The 23,765-nt window shown below is 58.8% G+C and overlaps 2 protein-coding genes across 2 annotated transcripts; both read right to left on the reverse strand.

Moving 5' to 3' along the window:
- Positions 1-9,333: 9,333 nt before the first annotated feature.
- On the reverse strand, positions 9,334-11,206 carry AQP6 (aquaporin 6). The gene is made up of 4 exons (XM_004599001.2): positions 10,814-11,206; positions 10,187-10,345; positions 9,976-10,056; positions 9,334-9,501 (listed from the first exon to the last, which is right to left on the reverse strand). The coding sequence occupies exons 1-4, from the start codon at positions 11,204-11,206 to the stop codon at positions 9,334-9,336; spliced, it is 801 nt and encodes a 266-aa protein (XP_004599058.1).
- Positions 11,207-16,210: 5,004 nt separating this feature from the next.
- On the reverse strand, positions 16,211-19,160 carry LOC101533223 (aquaporin-5). Its single transcript, XM_004598978.3, has 4 exons — positions 18,227-19,160; positions 17,093-17,257; positions 16,679-16,762; positions 16,211-16,461 (listed from the first exon to the last, which is right to left on the reverse strand). Exons 1-4 carry the CDS (start codon positions 18,965-18,967, stop codon positions 16,285-16,287), a joined length of 1,167 nt encoding a protein of 388 aa, XP_004599035.2. The 5' UTR covers positions 18,968-19,160; the 3' UTR covers positions 16,211-16,284.
- Between the last annotated feature and the right edge of the window lie 4,605 nt (positions 19,161-23,765).

The raw sequence follows: 23,765 nt of genomic DNA on the forward strand, positions 1-23,765 counted from the left end.
GAAAACCCGGAGCCAGGAATACACTGTGGGCTCCCACATGGGTGGCTGGAAGCCCGCTACTCTGAGCCATCACTGCTGCCTCGGAGGGTCTCCATTTGCAGGAAGCTGTAGGAGGGAGCTGGAGCAGAAACGGAGCCCAGGCTTTCTGATACGGGCTGCAGATAAGTTAACTAATGTCTGTCTGTCTGTTGTTGGTTCGTTCATTCTTTATTTTAAAGAATTTCCCCCCAGGCAGCACTGCAGAGTAGCCAAGTTAAATCGGTGTCCATTGTACTTTCATTTTTTGGATTGAGTGAGTGAGTGCTATGAAAGGCAAAGAGAAAAGAGAGTTGGGATTCTCTGATTCACTCTGCAAGTTGGTGCAGTGTCAGGGGCTGGGCCACATCAAAGCCAGGAACTTCTCTGGAAGCCAGGAACTTCCTCCGTGGGTGGCAGGAGCCCAAGTCCTTGGGCCATCTTCCCCACTGGATCAGACGTGGAGCAGCTGAGTCACGAACAAGCACCCACATGGGATGCAAAGCTTGCTGGTGGCAGATTAACCCAGTTTGCCACAAAGCCTTCCTCTGTTGTACTTTTATGAACATAAGTCCTGTTGGGTATCCTACAGAGGAGCTGAGTTTTGCCACAGTTGAACAATTGCTGTAGACGGTGTCCTTTCTCTGGCCAGCTTCTTGGGCTGCTGGAAACAGGACAACAGCTCCTTCGTTGGCGGACACAGCGCTCTATCCCTGACTGCCTCAGCATCCTTTACTTGCAGGCAGCGGTGTCCCGTTTCAGGATGCGCCTTTGCTGAAGGCTCACGGCTTTCTGGTACAGCATGTTGCTATGAAATTGGAACATAGTTTCTGTTCATGCGTTACCCACAAATGTGATGCCTGCCTTTTTCATCAACTCCGCACTCATCACTCACTATGGCCTTAACTTTTGCATGTGGAGGTGTGACAATACAACCAAGCACACATTTCTTTTCCCTTCACAATTTCTGGATAGACTTGTTATTGGAGATCTTAGCAACCTCAGCTTACGATTTGTATTCATTAAGAACTTCTCACATCTTCTCCTAAGAAAAGCACTCTGCAGCTTTTGTTTTGTTTTTGTATATCCCAATTGCCAGCAGCACTATTCTTGCTTTTGGGCATCATTGTTAAGTAAAAGGAGAATTACTTGAAGAGCCTTGTGATAATGAAACAGTTGATTTGAAGTGACGGGCAAGTGTCTAACGGGGCAGGTACCACATACAGTGTGGACACACTACAAAAGCATGATTCCCATTCTAGGTGGCAGAGAGTAGAATGATAAAAGATATTTGGGGGGTGCACTGCTGTACTGCAGGGTTTTTTGTTTTTTTTTTTAAGATTTATTCATTTGTTTGAAAAGCAGCGTGACAGAGACAGAGCCATCTTCCATCAGTTGTTGGTTTACTCTCCAAATGTTAGGCCAGGCTGACTCCAAAAGCCAGGAACTCCGTCTGGGTCTCCGTATAGGTGACAGGATCCCAAGTACTTGAGCCAAAAGTCTGCTACCTCCCAGCTGCGTTGGCAGGAAGTTGGACCAGAAGTATGCAGTGGCTAGGACACAAACGAGCACCCTAATACAAAGTGTGGGCATCGAACAGCAGCTTAACCTTGTTGCCACAATGTTTGCCTCCAGAACAGAGTGAGCTCCCGTCCACTGGCTAACACCCCAGTGTGTGCATGAGCCAGGCCCAAGCCGGCACAAATCCCAGCAGCAGGGGCAATTCAGGTCTACCAGGTTAGCAGGAAGCTGCCGCTGGGAGATAGGCAGGGATTGAACCCCAGCACGCCCAGTGTGGGACACCACATGGCACGTGGCCATCCTGATAGTGGAGGGTGGACGCCGCCTCCTGACTGGCCCTCTCAGTAATGCATCCCCTCCCCTCCAGTCCTCAGCAGGAGGAGGAAAGGCTGTCGTGCAAGGCCAGCTTTCACAAGTGGGAGAGGCACAGCCTTCATGAATATTGCTTTTGACTGATTCCAGAGTTTGGCCATGTGATCCATTGTGCTTTAAGTGTAAATAGCATTTAGAGAATGACCACTTAACCCAAGAACTTAGTAATTTTTTTTTTTTGCATGCTCTCTGTAGCAGGTATATTTTGTAAATAAGTGAAGGCTCCAGGCAAGAGGTCCCCTGGCCTGTGTAATGTATTACTGGCTCTCTATTTGTTGTTAGTTTCTATTCACAAGGTCAGGCAGAAACCAGTTTGACATCACCAGGGATCACCTTGTGTGGTTGCTTTTTTCTCCGTAGTTATGGGCTTGGAGAAAGAGCCCACTTTTCAGGGACTGTTGGAAGGATTTTTCCATTTGTCTACCTTTTCCTTCTGTCACTTAAAAAACATTTATTTTTATTGGAAAGACAGATTAATAGAGAGAAAGAGAGAAAAAGCTTCCATCCGATGGTTTACTCCCCAAATGGCTACAACTGCTGGAGCTGAGCTGATCTGAAGTCAGGAGCTAAGAGCTTCTGGTCTCACACATGGGCACCGGTCCCAAGGCTTTGGGCCATCCTCTGTTGTTTCCCAGGCCACAAGCAAGGAGCTGGAAGGGAAGTGGAACAGCCAGGACACTACTGGCATTCATATGGGATTCCAGCGCTTGCAAAGTGGAGGATTAGCCAATTGAGCCATCGCCAAGGGCCCTCTATCTAAGCAGGCTTCATTTAGCTGCATTATTTTCTGTGCGGTGTTAGCTTTCATATCACACAATCGGGCCACCATCTGCGTGCTCAGCTCTGACACATATAAATGGCTGTTTAGATGTCTAATAAAGCACCTGCCAGTTAATGTCTTCCCTGGTCATCATTGAAGATGGAATTAGGAACAGAGTCTCCATAAAGCTCCAAGAGAGTTAGTGGGATGATTTACTGTGCCAAGTGCTTTCATTTTTATTGTGATCACCACACCTGTGTGAGGTATGAATAACGTGCTGCAGACCCAGAGAACTGGGCCCAGACTCCCGCCAGCTAATGCGTAGTCTACACACGCTTCTGCCTAGGAATTCCGACACGTAGTCTGGAGGTCAGCCGGGGCGCTTGCTATTCCAGTCTTGTGTCTTCAGCATTGTGGAGACTGTACGTTGTTAGGCACTTAGGTGCTAGTAAAAGGCCTTTGTTCAGAATCTGTGTATTTGTGTCTGATGCCAAGAAGGACCTTGTTCTATAAAATGAGCACTGGGGCTGGTATGGCATGGCAGGTAAAGCCATGGCTGTGATGCCAGTATCTCATGTGGGTACCACTTCAAGGTCTGGCTGCTCTACTTCCAGTCCAGCTCCCTGCCAACTTGCCTGGGGACGGCCCAAGTGCTTGGGTCTCCGTACCCAAGCAGGACACCGAAAAGAAGCTCCTGGCTTCAATCTAGCCCAGCTTTGGCCATGGTAGCCATTTGGGGAGTGAACCAACAGATGCAAGATATCTCTCTCTCTCTCTCTCTCTCTCTCTCTCTATATATATATATATATATGTATGTATGTATGTATATTTATTTATATATAACTCTGCCTTTTAAATAAATAAAAGTAGATCTTTTGGATATGAAAAAGCTTAAATAAGCAGAACCATGGAGCAGGATGATGGTGTATGGTTTCCAAAAGTCTGTTTTCACAATGCCTTTGTGGTTTGTCTGTTTTTTTAAAGATTTTTTTATTTGTATTTGAAAGTCAGATATATAGAGATGAGGAGATATAGAGAGGAACATCTTCCGTCTGATGACTCACTCCCGTAGTGGCTGTAACAGCCAGAGCTGAGCCTAAGCCAGGAGCCAGGAACTCTTTCAGGTCTCCCACACAGGTGCAGGGTCCTAAGGTTTTGGGCTGTTCTCAACTGCTTTCCCAGACCACAAGCAGGGATTAGAACCGGTGCCTATATGGGATTCCGGGACATTAAGGCGAGGACTTGAGCTGCTAGGCCTCCGCACCGGGCCCTTTACAATGCCTTTGTAAGGCTCTCCCACCCTACAGCCATAGGTCCTACTGAGTACTCGCAACAGCAGTGAGGTGGCCTGGAAAACCAGCGTGGCCCAATGCTAGGAAAAGCATTGGCAATGGGACTTGCATGTGTTGGGGTGATTGGCAGGATGGAAGAGCTGGCCCTACAATCCAGAAGGGGGGTGAGCTGGTGTGGGCACGCAAGGTTGTTCTTGGTAGTTTTGTGTTGTTGGCATCCTGTGTGCCCCGAAGCTCTGAGCTAGAAGCAGGCAAGTGTGAGCCAAAGGCAGCAGCCTACTTCTCGGAACATGTCGGCGGCTCAGCTCACTAACGTCCCCCCGGAGTGGCATCAGCTTTCACCCCGTCTCACGTTCCCCATCTGGCTTTGAGGGATGCCTTCCTGGGGCAGCCTGTTCTATGCCAGGGCTGTGGGGAGGGCTGTTGAGCTTTCTTCATCAGCCCCAGGGCCCAGGGCTGTCCATGAAGCCGCGGTTTGTCTATTGTGTCCAGGCGTATGCAACCCCGGGGATCAGAGAAAAAGCCTGTTCAGAGAAGAATGAGTCTGGGTGGGCAGTGCTCTGCAGTCTTTGGTTGTCGGGGCTCACAAGTGGATCTGTCCTTCAGTGAGTATTAAAGATGGACTTGCTCCTATCACAAAGAGAGCTCTCTCTTCCCGTGAGATGACACAGTTTGTTCAGCTTTCAGTAGAGAGGGAAAGATAAGGGACCGGAGTTTTCCTTTTCTCCTGGGGTGTGGGGGTGCTTAGCTCAGCCACCGTCTCCCATCCCAGGGAGCTGGCCGCTCTCCTCCTAGGTTAATATACACTGACTGGGGCTAAATGCCTGATGCTTCTGGACAGAGTCCAGCCCCTCAGCCAAGCAGCCGTACTGTGGAGCTGCAGCTGCTGGCATTAAAGGGCTAAGCCCTTTCCAGCCGCTTTGCTTTAATGGGAACTGCCTGCAGCCACCAGCTTAGCAGAGCTGTCTTAGTCCGATTAGGAGGAGATGACGAATCTCTGTATCTTCCACTCAGGAGGCCCCCGAGGACGCCCCGGTGGGCCGAGGAGTGCTGGGCGGTCATCTCAGTGCCACACTCCTGCCTTGGCGTGGTTTGTGTCTTGTTGGCCTCTGTGTAGAAAAGCGGGGTGCTCTTCAGCCGCCTCACAGGCCCTGAGGGGGGCAGCCCGGTGTGGGGAGCTGGAGCTGCTGGCTGCAGATGTGTGCAGCTGAGAACCCACGGCTGATGGTGTCGGCCCCCCGAGAGGAGACCAGGAAGTCTGGCCTTCCGCTCGACTTTCCATTAAAACCTAAGCTAAAGAGCCAAGCTCTGAAGGAGAAATCATTTCATTGATTGTAAGGTGTGCTTTAAAAATATACTGTTAACATCTCTGAGAGCCGGGGTATCTTAGAATCGATGGCACCTTACAAATATAACGCATGTTTCTCCTTTCGTGGTGTCTAATACAAATAATGGCACATCTTGCAATCAATAGCATTTGGGCTGAAAATGTTTGCCGGTCACAGGAGCCAGGCCATTGGCTGCACCAGCAGTGCCCAACCTGCCACTTGGCTGTGATATGAGCAGTTCTGAAACAGGGGCTGCCCCAAGCCTGAGGGAGGCTGAGTCCGGCCCAGCTGGGACCCCCTGAGTCAGGGAAAAGGCATCGTGCCATCAGGGACGCAGTGACAAAGGACAGCCCGTTCTGCCAGCGCAGAGAGCACAGGTTAACAGATTGGGGTGGGGATGGGCAGTGTTTATTGCAAGCCTTGTACAGTTTTCTAACCAAGCCCAGACTACCAGAAGAGGGTCTTGGCTCCCTGCTGGTTCCTTGGACCAACAACAAAAATAAGCCAGTTTCATGGGACAGAATAAAACCAAGGAAACCAATGCCATGAAATGAGTAGATTGAAACAGGGATTTTGTTGAAGAAGATCTTCTTGTTGGGGCAGACAGGTGTTCACCTGATCAAGGAGGGAGCTGTTCAGAGCCAGGCTGGAGGTGACACAGAATATTGCGGGGAGGGGTGCTCAGCTAAGAGCGGCTCAGAGGGCATGAGAGGGGTAGCTGGGGTTCTGGGTGCCCTGGAAGCCTCTGCCTGAGCCCAGGAAGCCATCCCCCAGTCCGGGCTCCACATCGGCCCTGTCCTGCCGGCCCTTGTTCCTCGCTCCAGCCCCTGCCTTTCTAAAACCTTGTCCTCGCCCCCCTTTCCTGGTAGTCACTGCCCGTTCCCAGAAACCCCTGCCCTGACCTGCCTGACCTCCGCAGCCTTGGCAGGTGCCTCTCCTGCCACTGCCTCAGGCGTCTCTCGGCTGCGCTGCCCTCTGCCACAACTGCCAGAGTGGCACATTTTGGCTGCCTCATCTCACTTTTTCCCTCCTGTCTTCCAGTCTGATATTTCAAGTCAGAGTCCTGGCTGGCACTGTGCTGTTCCCTGCCCTCCATCCATGAGGGGTCGAGGTGCTGTCACAAGCCCCACCGGCTACTTCCAGGTCACCTGTGCTCAATCCAGGACGCACTGGCCTGGTCCACACTTCCCCTGATGCTGTGGTGGCGGCTCCCTCGTCTACCTGCTCTCACCTGAACTCCATTTCCTAGAAGCCTCGCTTCTTTTGACTCTTTTGAAGCCCTGAACGACCCCCGGCCTGGTTCTCCCAGCCGTGGTCCCTCCAGTGCTGCATCCAGGGGCCCCCTGAGGTCTCTTTCTCGTTTGGTTCTCTCTCTCTGCCTGCGGTACACACATGTCCAGTCCAGGCTGGGTCTGCAGGTGTAGCAGGGCTTCTAGCTGAGGAAATGGAATCTACTGTGTCGAAAACCGACAGACTCACCACTGTGGACGGATCTGTACCAGGTGACGCGTGGTGCGGATACACACGGCATCCCTGTAAAAGCCCATTTTCCAGATGGGAAGGGGGGAGGTGTGAAACCCCAAGTCAGTGAGTGTGTTTTCAACCTCTGCTCTGCCTTAAGTCAGAGTGACCTTCTTAGGCAAGGAGAGTTGGGACTATGTTGATGATTCTCTTCCCTCAGTCCAGAGCCATGGCAGCGTGGTCCCAGTCAGTCCCTCCCTCTCACACCTGGAGGTAGCTGGTCAGAGACCAACAGTGGGGATGGGAGTTGGGAGAGGGGGCTTCCTGCCAGCTAGTGGGGGGAGCTGCCGCCTGGGCACCAGTTCCACATCATCTGCTCCTGCTAAGACAATCAGCAACATAAAAGGCTAATTGTATTAATCACCAAGGCACCCGGCCTGGCCCCCTCCCTGTCCAGAGAATTGTGAATTGCAATTGCAGATGGCTCCTCTGATTGAAGGCAGTGCTCAGCAGGGAGAAGGGCCAGATCAGATTACACACCATTAATTAAAAACTTCCCCTGGCAAGCCGGAGGAAGGGAGCACACCCACGGCCTGCCGGGCTGGGTCCCTGTCCTTCCCCGGGCCCCGAGATGGTGATGGCACAGGACTGTGTCCCCGGCCGCATCTGCTGAGGTGCCACGTCCCCAAGGGCCAGCCAGATGGCTGTTGTCCCAGGAAGGGGCTCTGGGCAAGGAGAAACTGACCTTCGCTTGCTAACTTGAGCTGCAGCCTTCGCTGTTCTACAACATCTAACCCAATTCCTCATTCTCAGAAAGCTTATCTCGCCCCTCTCCTTCCGAGGGAAAACTGTCCCGCTGCTCCAGGGAAGTGGGCACACACTGCCTAGAAGCAAGGCTTCCAGAATTTTCCTCCTGATCAATCACTGCCTCTCCTCCCTCCCCAACCACCCAGCCTCAGTCATTCATCAGACTTTTCTTGAGCACCCAGTGTGTGCTTGGTTCTGGGGGTGCAGACGATTTGTCAAGGAGCATAAGCCCCGCTGCAGGAGCTCCCCTGGCTCCAGCAGTCTGACTCCATCTCCTTCCATGGCTGCAGCTTGTCCGGGCCTCCCTGCAACACTGGGGTGGGGGATTGGAAGCTGGGAACTGGGGAGACCTTTAAAGTCTCTGCAGCTGAGCTCGGTGACCTTTAGCAAGTAGTCCGTCTCTGTACACACACACACACACACACACACACACGCCCTGCCACCCCAGCTCACAAAGGGCACAGATAGCTCTGGGCTCTGGGAGGTTGTGAATACACATGCTGAGGCCCAGCGTGGAGATGTAGGGTGCCGGGTGCTGGCGATGTGGCAGAACACCCAGCACAGCTGCTGGGATCCCAGCTCCCCACCCCACCCCACCCTGGCTCAGCTCCTGTACTCGTCGCACGTTGGGCCTGCTACCTGCACTAAGCTTGGAAACTCCTTGGAAGCTCGGCAGCTCCTTCCAGCCCAGCCCCTTGGGAGACATGATGGAAAAGGACCTATCTGCTTTATGGAGTTGGCTGCTGCATCTCAGGGTGCCATGGTGATGGGCACCATAGAGATGAGCAGACCTGACTTTTATTGGCTTGGCTCTGCACTTCCTCCCAACCCCCCCGCCCAAACACCCAGGTCAGCCGACCCAGGAGAGGAGGAGGCAAGGTGTTTGAGAAGTAGAGCCCTCCCTCACAGTCATTTATTTCTCTCTCCCTTCCTCCCTGCTATCCCCACCCCATAACACTTGTATCAGACCCAATAATTACAAGAAAATCATCGTCATCATTTATTGGAGTTGTTTTTCTAGCATTTCAGCTTCCACAAGCATTTTTCCTGATCTCTTATTGGTTTCCACAGCAATTCCTAGGGGAGGATGGTGCCCATTTGGCAGTAGAGGAGGCAAGATCCAGATTGGGACCCCCACCTTGGTGGGCAAGCAGGGGATTAGTTCTGCAGTGCAGTGGCCTTTAAACCTTGGCTGTCCACGTCGGGACCCCCGGCTCAGGCACCGTGTCTCAGTCTCAGCTTCTGAGTCGCTTCCTCCCCCACCAGGTTCCCGTCATCCCGGGGGGAAGAGGCAGCAGCCCCACAGTGTTCTGGTCATGACAACAAGGCTGCAAACAGCTCCTTCTGTGGCCTGGCTCTCGACGCTCCCCTGTCCAGATGGACTGTGGGACAGACACTGGGGCAAAGCCCCCTTCCTGGGACTGCGGCCCTGAGCAGGATGGGGTGCAGTGCGGTGGGGAGGGAGCTTGGGGGAGGGAGACAGATCTTGTAGGAAGCCTGCCCTCTCCCCCAGGGGTTCCCTGGGTGGCTGAGAGCTGCCCTCCGCCCAGGGCTTCTGATCAGACTCCCAGGCACAGAGGCTGGCCAAGCCCCATGAACTGGACGAGCAGGAGGCTGCTCAGGGAGTCCTCTGTTTTGTACCCCTGCTCTGACATGAGGGAGGGGTAGGGCTGGTGCTGCCTCATTCCACCTATGTCCCCTTGTACCCCCTTTATCCCCAGAGAGCTGCAGCCATCCAAGACCGCTGCCCACCTGCCCAGTGCCGGCAGGCCCACATTTATGCTGTCTCACACGGCCTCATCTCTGTGTCCCTTGAACCAGCTGGGGCCTCTCTGCCCATGAAGATGGTCAGCCGCTCAGCCAGGGTCTTGGTGTCGGGGAACAGGATGAAGTTGTAGATGAGGGAAGCCAGGAGTGCCCCTGCCAAGGGTCCGACCCAGAAGATCTGAGGAGACACAAGCAAGCCTCTCCATCCCCCCGTCCCTGTGAGCTGGCAGGAACACGAGGGCTTCTGGGTCCTGCCCGTTTCTTGGGTGTGGACGCCATCTCCCCCAGGAGCTCCCAAACTGTGCACGAAGTGGGACTGTGCCAGCCTCCCCCGCCTGGGCTTTAGCCCTGAGTCGTGGCTATTGCTGTCCCTGTCCCTGCTGCAACGTGTGGCTATTTTTGTGCCTTTTCCTCCATCCAAGCTCAAAAACTGGCCCAGCTGCAGAAAGAGAAGCAGAGAGCAGCCAGGACCAGGCCTGGCCAGACCCTGGGTGGTAGGGAGGCAGTACCAGCTCAGATGCTCCCTCGGGGGAACCTCAGCTACGTTCAGGACGCTGTATGGGGTACTAATTGTTCCCCAGCCTCCAAGGGCCCCATCTTTGCTGCCCCTCTTCAGGCCTCGCCTGGCCCCAGGCTGCCAGCGAGCACTCACCCAGTGGACGGAGAACTTCCCCAGGATGATGGCAGGACCAAAGGAGCGAGCTGGGTTCATGGAGCAGCCAGTAAAGTAGAGCTGCAGGGTAGCAGTGTGGGGTCAGAGCACAGATCTGTCCAGCTCTGAGCCTGTCTCCCATTTCCCGTCTAGAGGACAGGACACTACCCCAGCTGTGCCAGTCTCGGAGAGGGTACACGATGTCTCTCACCCCGATGAGGTGGCCTGCTGCCACTGAGGCTCCGATCACAGCAGCAGGGGAGCCCGATGCCTGGCGACTGTCGGTCGAGGCAAACACGCAGAGTACCAGCTGCAGCGTCAGGACCAGCTCCACGGCCACTGCCTGGCCCGTGGAAACGCCACTGCGCACCTGCAGGGGCGGGGTGTGCACGAGTGGGCACGGGCTCTGCCAGGCCTTCCGCACGGCCGAGCCACATCCACCCAGCAGACGCTGGCACTGGTGGGAGTGGGCAGAGGAGCCGGGAGGAGGGTTTGAAGTGTTAGCTGAACTGGGGGATTCAGGGAATGGGTGGGGATAGTGAAGCCTGTGTGTTGGTGAGCAGAGGCTGCGCTTACCGCAAAGCCCCGGGCGGGAAATGAAGTGCGCACAGGGGTTACAGGAGCTCTGCCTCCACCCGTACCCCAACCCTCCCTTGGCAATGCTTGTCATTGGCTGCCTGGGCCTGCTCCCTCTGCTCCCATCCCTCACACCACATCCTCATTGCCATCCAACTGCTCTGGGCTGGCTCCGAGCAGGGATGAAGCCTGTGGCTGAATTGTATGGTCATCCTGGCTCGCTCCACCCCTGCTGCCCCCCCAGCCCTGGGCAGGCACCTACCACGTTGATGGACAGAGTCTCCCGGACGTCTCCCGGAGTGACCCTGTAAAGCAGAGCAGCCCCTGCAGTGGCCCCTGCCAGCTGAGCCACCACATAGGCCATGGCGCGGGGCAGGGAGATGTGCGAGCCCACCAGGAAGGCCAGCGTCACGGCGGGGTTGGCGTGGGCGCCGCTGGTCTTCCACGTGACCTGCACCACCATGGCTGTGGCCAGGTTGAAGGTGATGGCAATCTGCAGCACGGAGGGCAGCGCAGAGGGCCAGCGCATGGCCGCACCCACGCCAAAGAACACGTACAGCCCTGTGGCCAGGAACTCGGCAAACAGCGCCCGGCTGGCGGCTGTGCGGAACACGCCCGCGAGCCTGAGGGCCGGTCCACACGCCCCCAGCTCCATGCCTCAGCCGAGCCACTCCCACGTCCTCGCCTCACGGGTCCCCTCTGGCTCTGCCTGCCTTTAGTTTTGCTCACTGCCTGCTTACCGCACCCCAACACCTGCCACTGTTCTCTGCAAGGTCCTGGACCCGTGGGGGCACAGGTTATGTATGCCTGGGTGGGTGGTGTCAGGTGTCTGCTCCTCCCTGGGCTCCGCTTGGAGGGATGGGGGCCAGGAGGAGGGGTGGAATGAAGGGCACACCAGTGGGCGCCCAGCTGGAACCATTCAGGAAGTTTTCCAGGCCTGGCTGAGCCCGGCTCGTGCCACAGGTAGACAGCCTGCCTGAGGCCTGCAGGCCAGTACAGGGGCGGTCAACTGAGTCCTTCCCCTGGTCCCCAGGGCTCGAGTCCTAGCCTCCACCTGACCTCCAGGCTGTGCCTGCCTCACTCCAGCTGTGGAGGCTTTGGGCCGTGGGCCTGGGCAGCATGCACGCAGAAAAGGGGTATACTACTCAGGAACCTCCAGGGCCTTTGTCCCTGCCTCTTTCTGCTCTTTCTGTGGGGACTGGGAGTGGCTTGCCCGCCTGTGCAGCCGTGCGTGGCTCAGCCACGTGCCCAGCGCCCTCCTCTGCCCCAGCAGAGAGAAGACCGCAGGGCTGTAGGAACAGCCACCTCTGGGGGCTGACCTCGCCTCACCCATGCCCGCCTGCCCATGGCTGTGCCCGGCCTTGTCCTGAGGTTCCACGCAGTCTCAAATGGGGTCCTCCTCTCTGCCATCACCCTCTGCACTCCTGTCCTGCCCTCCCACCCAGCGGGTGGCATGGGAAGCTTCCGGGACCCTGTGCACCCTCCTCTCGCCACCCCTGCAGCCTTGTACCAGCCTCTCCTCTCCCTTGCTCCGCTCCAATCAATTCTCCACGCTGCAGCCCAAGCGATCTCTCTAAAATGCAAATCTGATCCTGCTGCTCCCTGGCTAAAATCCCTTCAAAGCCTCATCCCTCTGGAAGTGCAGGCCGGGCTTACAAGGCCTTCTGGGGGATCCTTCGCCCCCCACCTCCCCTCACCCTTCCTTCTGATCTTCCCAGTGAACACCTGCAGGGGTCTCCCCTCTTCTTGGGTGCCCGTTGCTTGGACAACATCTACTCTCCCATTTGGTGCACTGCAGCCGCCATGGGGGGTTGCCACCGTGGCATCTCTGTGCAGCCTCACACAGGGCCTGGCCACAAGGAACGCTCGGCAAGCATGAGCTAAATGAAGTGGTATGACTCCGGAAGGCGAGTGTTGGCTTCATTTCAACCTGTGATCCTCTCATTTTCTTAAATTCTCTGGTAGAGATGCAGAGAGCGTTTTACTCAAATACCCACACCTGCTGGGGCTGGACCGGCCAAGCCAGAAGCCAGGAGCTCCATCAGGGTCTCCCACGGAGCCATCACTGGCCACCTCCCAGGGTCTGCGTTATCAGGAAGCTGTGGTCAGGGGCCAGTGTGGCCATCAGGCCTGGGGGGTCTGCCATGGGATGCCAGCATCTTATTTGGATTCAGAATGCCTGGCCCTCACCTTGACTCTGCCGTACTCCCGCCGGGGCCTGAGCTCTCTGAGCCCTTCAAGTGAGACACCCAATAGGTGCTCTGTATGTATCTAGGGTGAGGCCAGCCCTTTGCCCAGCCTCCCGAGTTCCTCCGGCTGTCCTGGCCCCACTACACCTTGCTCAGAGACCCCATGGGCTTCCCCTGGCAAGTGTGCCTAATACATACACACCTCCCTGGCCAGCCTGGGTCTGCATAGCCTCATCAGGGAAGCAGCTCCGTTCAGCGACCCTTGCACCATCCCCAGCTGGTTCCCTACCCTTCTTCCCACCTTCCCACCCCTCAAGGGTGCTGCTTGCTCCAATAACCAAGGGGTCCCTGGGCTCCCCCTACCACATGGACAGCTTAGCAACCAGGCCTTCCTTCCCAACCACAAACCCATCCACAGTCCAGGATCTGAGCCACTGTGCTGAGCTCTGGCCCTGCCTCCTGCTCTGGGCCCCGCCTCACCACGGTACCTGTGGCAGGCACGGCCATCTCCTGCCCCTCCATTTCCCTGACACCTGCTGCTGCTCTTCTGCTCACTGTAGCCTGGCCGGTGCTTGCACACTTCCCTTGAGTGTGTGTGCGGCAGCCTATCCCATGCCTGTGACCACCTCTGGTGGCTCTGCACAGACAGTGGGCACTTGGCACTGCCTCTGGCAAGTTGACCATGCCTCTGTGCAACAACCGTCAGTGGCTCCCTGCTGGTTGGGGTGCAAGCCTGGATTTCCCCCCTACCCAGCCAGTCCCCTTGGCTCCGGACAGGCCAGACAATGGATAGTGCCCTGCAAAAGTGCTTTTGAGGCCTCTGCATGCCTTAAGGTGGCTCAAATGCAACACCTCTGGGAAGCCTCTCCACGCCAGACTGTGGGCCTAGGCTGGCATGGGAAGGGAAACTCCTGACCTACACGCTCCAGGTCCCCGAGTGTCCAGCACGTTGGCAGTCCTGGCCCCCAGCTCACCTGCCTGCTGCTTGGGCCCCACCTGGCCTGGGACAAGGTCCTTCAAGCCCTCGGGCCAGGCTCCAACCCTGGCTCTCCCACCTTGGTCAGCCCCAGGCTCTGGCACTGGGAGTGGAGTTCACTCAAGTTCAGGGAGCTCTTCCAGGCCCCAAACCCGGCTGCCCTCGACCCACTGACCACCTTGGGCCCTGGGAGTGGGAACTTGGCAGGAGGTCCACAGGGCTTGGACCAGAGGAGGGGACAGAAAGAGGTGACTTGAAGGTGGCATTGATCCAAAGCGGGCAGACAGGAAGGTCAGCCGTGCTCACCCGCACTGGTACTGCAGTAGATCTGCCCACCAGCGCCCGTCTGTGCCTCCTCCCTCTGTCCATTACTGCCCCACTTCTGCGGTCTGCCGGGGAGAAGCTAACACCCTTGGGAGCAGGTGGACAGGAAGTGGGTGGGGCGCGCCTGTAGGGCTCTGCCTTTGCCAGGGGACTGTCCTGCGTGCTTCTGAGCACCGCAGGTGGGCATCCCTGAACGTTGTTGCGAGGCTCCGAGCAGGGTCGACACGCACCGCTGAGCACAGGTCTCCGCATTCACGGAGCTCAGACACGAAGGCCGCGGTGCCTCCTGCTGGCCACCCAGCGCAGCCGCGTGTCCGCCCGCATCCCCGGCAGCGCCGTGAGCCAAGAGGTCACCGGCGGGAGGCAGGGTGTGTCCCCCGGCAGCCAATCGCTCGCCCCGGTGCTTTCGCTGGGTCCTGACAGAGGCAGGGACAAGCTCCCCATCTCCCAGACCTTACTGTACCTAGGTCTCACTCAGGCTGAAAGGGAAGGACTCGCCCACCTCCACCCCCAGGGGCGCGCTGTCCACTGCCGGCCCCAGGCACCCGAACCTGAGGGGCTGCGTGTGCCGGCGCGCACCCGGAGCCGCCGCGGTGCGCATTCGGTGGACGAGGGCCCCCTCTGCTGGCCAGTGCTGGCCCTGGCAGCCGGCGCCCCACCGGTGGGCACCGCAGGCAGGCTCTCCCATCTCTCAGGGTAAAGAGGGAACTTGGAGGAGAGCTGACCCTCTGCCCCTCTGCCCCTCGCTCCCGCGGCTCCGCCCCTGACCCTGCCACCACTCAAGTGCGGGCGGCGGCCAGAGCCAGGAGCTCGCTTCGAGCGCTGGAAAGGTCTCCCGGCAGGTGCCTGTGCGCGCACCAGCTCTCAGCTTCTACCCCGGCCATCATGTTCTCTCCAAAACCCACGACGGGAGTGAAAGTCCTTTTACTAGCCAGGGAAGTCATGAAAGCTCAGCGCTCCTGTCCCTCAAAGCTGCACGGAAAGCTTTCAACTTGGGTGGGTGGAGGGCCGGATCAGTGGGGTTAAACGTCTGCCGCCCATATGGGAAGCCTGACCTAGCTAGGCCATTGCAGCTATCTGAAGAGTGAATCAAGACATGGAAGATCTGTTACTAAGCTCCCTTTAAAAAAAAAAAAATAGTCTTCACAAACCAAGACTTGAAGGTGGGCTGTGGATTCTACGGGACCTCCTTAACCAGGCCGCGGGGGCTGTGGGCTGTGTGCTGTGCGACACAGGTGCAACACTTGTGCCCTTTGGCTTGCTGGCAGGTGGCCATGCTCTGATGTCCCCTGCTGCTCCAAGGGTCACCTTGGAAGGGCATTCCCTACATCCACATTGCAGACCAGGAGGTGCACGCAGGGTAAGAACAGGGCAGGAGAGGGGGGCCCAGTACAGGCTGCGAGGGGGCTGGGGGTCATGCTGTGTGCAGGTAGCTCGCAGCTGGGGCCACTGCCGCCTGGAGGTGCAGACAGGTGAGCCCAGGACTTGCCCATTGCTCCGTTGCTAGGTGACAGCAACTGGCCGGTCACCCCCTTGGCATCTCGAGGGGCTCCTCCACCCTGCTGGCACACCCTGGTCCTGGTGGCAGGGAACTGACAGAGCTGAGCAGGCGTGCGACTCAGGGAAGCCCCCCTCCTGCCCCTGCTCGCCCGGGGTGCCAGTTCCTCTTCTGTATTTCTTCTCGGGCCTTTCTCTCCCCTCCCCTACTTCTGTCTCAGCTTCCCCTTCTTTCTGCACCAGAGTTTGTCTGGGGGTCTCTTGTGTCCTGGGAGAAACCATGGTTGGAGAACCCCTAGTGGAGGCCCAGCATGAACTCAGTGGTTTATTTGGGAAGCCCCCAACCCAAACCCCAGCACCCCCTCCCCTCGCACCCCTAACCAGAAATAAATAAGGTGGCACCAGCCCTCCCCCTTTCCCCCAAGCATCTCCAGGAGGGAGGGTCTGCCTTGGCCACCTAGGGGCTGCCTGTGGCTCCAGGTGGGGGCTGGGTGGGAGGGACGCAGCCTGTAGGCCATTGCTTCCTGGCCTGGCCTCTGTGAGCTTGGCACCTCGTGTCAGCACAGTGCGCCCTGTCCCCGAGAGACCCTGTCCTTCCCCAGCCCCAGCCCCTAGAGCCCTGTCCACAGGTTCCTGCTGCACAGCCTGGAGGACCAGCGGTGGAGATGGGGGCCTCTGCTGCCGCCTGCTGTTTTTTCCTTCCCCCATGTGCCCGGGGGGGAGGGGCCGGCCCCTGCCCGATGCCGGTCAGCGGCTGGTCAGCTCCAAGGTCTTCTCCCGATGGTCCTCCCAGTCCTCCTCGGGCTCGTACGTGCCCTTAACCACGGCCACACGCTCGCTGAGGCTCAAGGAGGTGGGGAAGAGCAGGTAGAAGTAGAGGATGGCGGCCAGGACGGCCCCCACGATGGGGCCCACCCAGAAGACCTGTGGAGATGCGGGGTGGCGGTGAGGGGCCACGGCATGGCAAGCTGCTGGCCACTCCCCACCAGGCCCTCAGAGAGGACAGACATGTCCCTCGGGAGATACCAGTGAGCATGCAAAGGGCACAGGTGACACACAGAGAGACAGATACAACACTGGATAGAGAGGGGGTGGCCAGAGTGCTCACGGAGGGACGGACCACAGGGCTCGCTGGACTCACCCAGTGTGAGGGGCTGAAGCGCTTCATGACCACGGCAGGCCCGAAGGAGCGGGCTGGGTTCATGGAGCAGCCGGTGAAGTAGATCTGGATGGGGGAGGTGGTGGTGAGTGGGTGCCAAAGCCCTCCCTCCCAGCAGACCCCTGCTTCTCGCAGGGTCCCCGGGGTTCAGCTCCATACCAAACCCAAGTCTCTGAGACACAGGCTAACCACCAACTTCTCCTTCCCCCACCCTCAAGCTGTCCTCTCCTCTCTGTCCTCAGCTGTGGCTTGACCCCTGGCCCACTCCGCCTCCCACTTAGTCCCCCTGTTGGTGTAGGCAAGGGTTTGGGGGTGCAGCTGGCAGAATCCAGTCACCCCAGATCTAGACCCTCAGCTGCGGGCCCACTGCCTGCAGGTCTCCCTGAAGCCACTCACCCCCACCAGGTGGCCCAGTGTGACAGACAGGCCGATGGACAGGGCCGGGGAGCCCACCGGGCTGGTGCGGCGAGAGTCGGTGGAGGAGAAGACGCAGAGTGCTAGCTGGAACGTCAAGATGAGCTCCACCACCACTGCCTGGCCGGGGGTCGTGTTGTTGTTGAGCTGCGAGGAGAGAGCCAGTTAGGGCCTCATCTCCCCGGGGTGCCCCCTGCCTCATGGCCACGGCTTGGCAAGCGGGGTGACTGGCCTCTAGGGGCACCTGGAGAGGGCCAAGTCCTACGCATGGCACCTGGGAAGGCCATTGCTGGAGACATGAAGTGCTTCAGAGTTTGCCCAAGCCCCAAGCTCCTGGATGCAGTCCCATCAGTGAGCTCTGCCCAGGCCCCAACCCCCACAAGCTGGCATTCACCCTCCCTCCTGTGGGCAGCTGCCCAGTTTGCCTGCTGCAAACTGCCCCCGGCCTCCTGCCTGTGCCTGACCCGCTGCCGGTGCCAACCTCAAACCCGTCTCTCCAGTGCGGCTGACTCACGGCTTGACAATGGCCACCGAAGTCCTCCTCTGTGTTTGATTAGTGAACCCAGTTTGCATGGGATGGTGGGGGGTTGGCAGGGAGGGTGACAGAATCCAGGGCTGCAGGGTGAGGGGGCCGGGGAAGGGGGAGCCACAGAGGCCGCAGCAGGGGCTCCCAGCGGATTGCCCACGATGCCTGCTGTGGCAGATGGGTGACCATCCCCAGGCAAGGAACAAGGCACAAAGTTGGCAGAGTGCAGATTGCAGCCCAGTCCTATCCCATTAGATGGCAGCAGAAGGGAGTGGACAGGACTGGGGGCGCAAGGGGCAGCAGAGCTCCAGGGTGGGGCAGGAGCAAAGGCAGAGATTGAGAGGGGAGTTACAGCAGGCAGCTGGAGAGACACCAGGACTGGGTGGGCAAGAAGGGCTGAGGCAGCAGGGGTGGCCCCTGGCACTTCCGGAGGGTGCCCTGCCAGCCTTACTCAGGGGGTCCTGCGGGCAGGAGTGTGCGCCCACAGCGGGATCTCCCTGTCTCAACTGTTGTTCTATTTTCCAAATGAGAAATGTGGAGGCTTGGTCCCCAGCTGCCCGCCCCCCCTCAGGGGACCCCGTGCCACTCACCGCGTTGACTGCAAGGTTGCCCCTGGCATTGAGCGGTGCCAGTCCATAGAGGATGCCCGCACCCGCGATGGCGCCCACCAGCTGCGCCGCCACGTAAAAGACCGCCCGTAGCAGCGAGATCTGGTTGCCCACGAGCAGGGCCAGGGTGATGGCCGGGTTGATGTGGCCACCGCTCACTGGCCCCAGAGCCTGAGCCAAGGTGCCAATGGCCAGGCCGAAGGCCATGGCGATCTGTAGGATGGAGGGCAGCGCCGACGGCCACTTGAGCGCAGAGCCCAGCCCGAAGAAGACAAAGATGAGGGTGGCCAGGAACTCGGCGAACACGGCCTTGAGGAAGGCCACGGAGCACACCTCTTTCTTCATGGTGGCCGCAGGCGGACGGCGGCAGCGGCGGAGGCGACGGCGGCGGGTGGTGGCGGCCGTCGGGGCGGCGGGGGGCTGCGGCGGGCGCTCTGCGGCGCCCTCTCCGCGGCTGGCGGCCTGGCGCGGGCCCGCCGGGGGCGCGATATATAGGGGGCGGGCGGCCAGCGGCGCGGGCGCGGGGGGGCAGGAGGCGGCCCCGGCGCCCGGGGGCCAGCGCGGCGCACAGGGACGCGGCGCACACGGACGCGCAGCCGCCGCCGCGGGCTGGCCGCCGCCCCCCGCCCCGCGCGCACCCCCGCCGGGGCAGCGGGCCAGCCCCCCAGGCCACGTGACCCAGGCGGCGGTGTAGACGGGCCCCGCGGCTGGGGTCCCGCGCATGGCGCGCCAGGGGACACCTGCCGTGCCGTCGTCCGCGGGGCACTGGGCGCCGTCTGCGCTGTGGCCGGAGTCTTCCGGGCGGCTACCTCGGTTGCGCCTGTTCCTCGGCTCGTGGTCTTCGCCTTTTCTTCTCTTGGCGCTCGCGCTCCAGCTCCTCCTTTTCCTCCTGCGACCCGAGCATCCTGACCTGGCCTCGCCCGCCTCCCCGGCTGGGTGATGCGGCTCCCCCAGGCCCCGCGCCACTTAGCTCGCCGGCGGCCGGCGGCGGGGGCGGCGGGGCGGACCAGTCGTCGTGGGCCCGGCCCCGCGCGGCGCGACGCGGCAGGGCGCGGAGACGTCCTAGAAGGAACGGGCCCGGTGCCAGCCTGGCTGGGCGCTGAGCAATGCTCGACGCCCCAGGAGCTGGCCGGGCACGGCGTTCTGGAAGGACGTCGGCTGCTGCGGGTGTCCCGGGGTCATCTGGCCCCCAACAGGGGACCTCCCTGCGGCGGTTGCTGGGAGCTGGGGACCAAGAGTCTCCGGTGTCCACAGGACTGGCGAGGGTGGGGGAAGGGACAGGTCGGGGCCGGGGAACAGATGGGGGACCCTGGAGTGGCAGTGAGGTGCGGGGAGGCTGGAAGCCCCCGCCTTGGTCTGTGCGGCCCCTGACACCCCCTACTCCTGAATCTCGGTTTTCTTTGGCCTCTGTGCAGCCCTCACTCAGGCCTGGCTTGCCTCGCTGCCTCTGCGCCCAGCCTCTTCTTCCGTCCTGTGCCTCATTTTCCTCATCCCTCATGGCGCCTGTGTGTCTCTGTGGACGCCCTCTGCCCCCTTCGCCCTCTCATCTCCCTTGCTTCCCCCTTGCTTAGCTGCTGGAGTTTGTCTCCCTGTCTTCTCTCCCCCTCCTCGCTGTTTGTCTCTATCTCACCTTCCACACTTGACTCTCTTGTATGGGGTCTTTTCCAGACCTCCATCCCCGCCCCGGCCCCCAACCCATGGGCAGACACTGTCTCCCAGGTCCCAAGCCCTGACCCCGCCTGACCTCCTCCCTCAGGGCTCCCAGCACTCTCCAGGCCTGGCATGTGGGGAATGGGGCTGGAGGGCCCTCCAGGGCTTGCTCGCTGGAAGGGTCTGGATTCTGGGAGAGCCACTGTAACCACCCTTGCCCCAGTGGTGCTCAGACGGTACTTGGCCTTGAAGAACCCAGCCAAGTCCCCTTCTGTTGCCTGTGGTGACCACGATTTGAGAAAGCCCCCTGAGGGTGCAGCACAAACTCCTGCCCTGCTCAGGCAGAGGCCGAGGGGAGGCGCCTGAGGGAAAGCCGACTCAGGGCTCAGCTCCGTGGCAGCCAAGTGGCCAAAGAAAACAGGGGCCAAAGAAACCCCACTATTGTTCCCTGATTTGCTCTGGCATTCCCTGCTGGCTGGCTACTCCCCCATGTCTCTCTGCTGAAGGCAGGCAGTCTGGTTGGCCTTTCTTCCTGCTTGCCCAGGGCCCTAGCCCCAGCAGAAAACCTGCTGGACAAAGGATTTTCTGCTTGTGGCCCAGGCTGAACAACGACATTGATGGGCCTTGGGGACAGGCTTCCACGCAGCTGAAATTGCTTTTGGTCTGCCTTCTTGCACTGTCTTTCTTCATCCTGTTGCCGCAAGCACAGTCTGCATGAATCGGTAGTTCTGGAACTCCATCATTTAGAGTAGCAAGGATCCAGAGGTACTCCTAGTGGGCAGGACCACTGGGGCAGCTCCTGCCTGCCAGTGTGCTCTTTGCAGCTTGCCATTTTGTGATTCAGAATATGCTCTCCAAAACCATCACATGCAGTGAGCCTCCGCTGTGTGACTTCATCATGGCAAGGTCCCTTCCAAGAGACAGCCTCAGCACTTGCTTGCCCAGAGAACCACATGCTGCCAACTCAAACGAGGGCGCTGGGAGGGAGCCTGGGAAGACCAGAGAATAAATCCCCAGGGGTCAAGATTACCCCCAGGGGTAGCTGAGTCGGCTCCCCAGATCATACTCTTGCGGCTCTACGACCACAGCGGGCAGTGCTGGAGCTTGTGTCCTGGGACTGTGTGTGCCTGCCAGCAGCAAGGGGATGCACACCCACGGCTCTGCTCCCTTCCTCCCCCGGTCCTGGAATTGCCCGGGAGAAGTTGAGTACTGAGGGGGTAGATGTGGCAGGAAACTCAGCTGGCTTCCTGGATGGTGCTGACCATTTCCAAGCTGGGGGTTGGGGGGAAGAAATAACGTGTACTGGGTGTACTGGCAAGTGAGCATTTATTGAGCGCTTACTACACACAGAGCACTGATAGGAAAGACCCAGAAGGTTAAGTCACCCGAGAACCGGAAGTTGCCCTGCTCCCAAAGGGCTTACGGTTTAGCTGGGGGCATTGTATATGTATATACACAACATCACAGTTTAAATTCATGAAGCAACATCTGCAGGTACGAAGTCTTTCAGCACAAAGTGGGCCCGTGGAGACGGGTGCTGCTGGGACCCTGGGGTCAGCCGCCTCCTTCTCAGCTCAGCGCCTCCTGTGTCCCTGGCTTGGGCACCTGACCCCCTGTCGGCCTGCCTCCGCCCTGCCCTGCCTCTGCCTGCTCTGGGGTGTGTCTGGTCTCCACCTTCCTTCATGCTGAGTGCCCTTCAAGAGCAGAAACCAACTCTGGGTTTTGATTTCTTTATTTTGGTCGTGTTCTCGCTACTCTGCCACCACCCTCTCCAAGGTCCCGTGTCCCCCACAGACATGGGCTGGGCTGGACAAGCCCAGCTCATGTTCTGTTTCTGCCTGGGGCTCCCAGGAAGTGCCTAGGTCTTGCCTCAGCTGATTTAGTGTGCGAGACTACGCTAGGCTTTAGTGTAAGGAGGCCTGAGTTGCAGCCTTGGCTGCACTCCGCACCTGCTGCTTTCAGACCTGTCTCTTGGTCTGCTTTCAGACCGTCAAATATGAAGAACAATATTTGTTTTGCTTTCCTTCCTTTCAAAAGGAGGAAAAGTTATCACAGGGTATGATAAGGGAGCCTTGGAAATACTCAAACCCTTGTGTGCAGTTTTCCCAGAATTATATGACCTAGTGCAGGTAAGGTACCCGGTGAGGTTTGCTGCCCCTCCCCCCCCCGTTTCCCTCCATTCCCAGCATTTGGAATTCTCCTTCGACCTTTGACCTCAACCTGGGTCTAGGCTGGAAGTGGTGAGGAGGTACAGCTCCGGGAGTGGAGTAGAAGTAGAAGCAACTTCTTGGTGCCTTTCAGAGAGCTTGGTGAGGGCAAGGGGTGGCCACGAGGGGCTGAGCTCACGTGGGAGGATGGTCCCAGAAGTCACACCTGTCCTGCAGCGGTGAGGCCGGGTGGCCGTCGCTAGCTGTCGGGGTGGGAGGTTAGGAGAGGCCTCTGTATGGCGCATGCCTGACCCCAGAGAAAGCTTGTCAAGGAAGACGGGAGAAAGCATGGGCGAGGGGATGTGCTGCTGGGCATGGCCCTTCTGCATGGGCTGGAGGGGAGGAAGAGGCCAGAGGCGGGAGCCTGGTGCATGGTGGCACAGAGGCAGCAGAAGCCTTGCAAACCCAGAGAATTTTGAGACGCAGGCTCAGGGAGTGCCCGTCAGGCTGGCTCTGTGGCGGGCTGTCCCAGGGAGGTGGCTGGGCCCAGGTGGGTGGTGGCAGGCAGGGAGGGGGTGGGAGGGCCGACGGTGCGTGGCCTGGTCAAGGAGAGGTGAGGAGGCAAGATCTGCCTAGACCTTGGGACTCCCCTTGGCTTTGACCTTCAAGGCAAGGTAGGGGAGCCTGAGGGTCAGGCTCTTCCTGTGTCCTCCCCCCAGGAAGCAGAAATCATGAAAATGAGCCTAATAACGCGTGATAATGGCATTAGGAATTACAGCTCACACAGCCTCTTACATGCATCATCTCACCTAATCCCAGATAATCGCATTTGAGAACCATTGCACTGGCCCAGAAACTCAGAGGCCCGGGTTCCCGGCCCCAGCCCTGCCTCTGCCTGTCTACAGTGGCCGTACAAGGCCGGGAGCCGCAGGTGGGTGGGAAGAGAGGAGGCCCCCGCGAGGGGAAGCTGCGGGGGGAGAGTGGTTGGGTGGTGGACAGGTGTTGCCTGGTGCCGGTGGCTGCATGCCTGAGTGCCTTGCCCAGCCAACCAGAGGTGTGTGCTGGGCAAGAGGGCTCACTTGCGAAACTGCGTGTCTCCTTTCAAGAAGTGTCTAGTTGCAAACCTCCGCTTTCCTCGGACAAAGCCAGGGGCCGGGGGAAGGCGTTCCCTTTCTCCGCTAAAATGGCAGCTAATCTCTGGGTCTGGGGCCTCGGGCAGAGCCGGGCCTTGCGTGCACGCGCACAGGCCTGCGTCTTCTCCCGTTGGAGAAAGGTGGCAGCAGGGAAATCCTTGGCCAGGGAGCTGTTCTCTGCTGGACACTTCTTTGCCTGCAGCCCAGCAAGTCTCGGTTGCAACTGGGGTACTCTATCAGGAAGGGCAGGGTAGAGGCTCGAATCAGACCCCACCCCTCTTTTCCTGCTCTGACGGCTGATTGGCAGGGCGGCCCCACCTTCTGCAGAAGAGGTGGATTTGCTGCAGGGGTGTGTGTGTGTGTGTGTGTGTGTGTGTGTGTGTGTGTGTGTTGGGGGTAGGGTAGCAGTGAAGCTTGAACCGGAGGTGCAGGGTTGAGCGCGCACCCTCACGCGGGCAAGCCCTGAAGACACATTCCCAGGTGCCCCTCACGCGGGCAAGCCCTGAAGACACATTCCCAGGTGCCCTCCAGGAGGTTTCTGTGTATTTCTGGTGCTTGCGTGCATGCGTACCTGGATGCAGGCTTCTCGAC

The sequence above is a fragment of the Ochotona princeps genome, chromosome 15, assembly GCF_030435755.1.
Source record: "Ochotona princeps isolate mOchPri1 chromosome 15, mOchPri1.hap1, whole genome shotgun sequence".
Taxonomy (NCBI): domain Eukaryota; kingdom Metazoa; phylum Chordata; class Mammalia; order Lagomorpha; family Ochotonidae; genus Ochotona; species Ochotona princeps.

Bases quoted from the DNA above. Each gene is read 5' to 3' on its own strand.
- AQP6 (XM_004599001.2), bottom strand. From the start codon at position 11,206: ATGGAGCTGGGGGCGTGTGGACCGGCCCTCAGGCTCGCGGGCGTGTTC. The intron at 10,346-10,813 runs GTAGGTGCCTGC...CCGCCCCTGCAG, and splicing joins AGACTCTGTCCATCAACGTG to GTGCGCAGTGGCGTTTCCAC. The intron at 10,057-10,186 runs GTGAGAGACATC...GCTACCCTGCAG, and splicing joins CAGCAGGCCACCTCATCGGG to CTCTACTTTACTGGCTGCTC.
- LOC101533223 (XM_004598978.3), bottom strand. From the start codon at position 18,967: ATGCGCGGGACCCCAGCCGCGGGGCCCGTCTACACCGCCGCCTGGGTC. The intron at 17,258-18,226 runs GTGAGTGGCACG...CTCTCCTCGCAG, and splicing joins GCAACCTTGCAGTCAACGCG to CTCAACAACAACACGACCCC. The intron at 16,763-17,092 runs GTGAGTGGCTTC...TCCCCCATCCAG, and splicing joins CACTGGGCCACCTGGTGGGG to ATCTACTTCACCGGCTGCTC.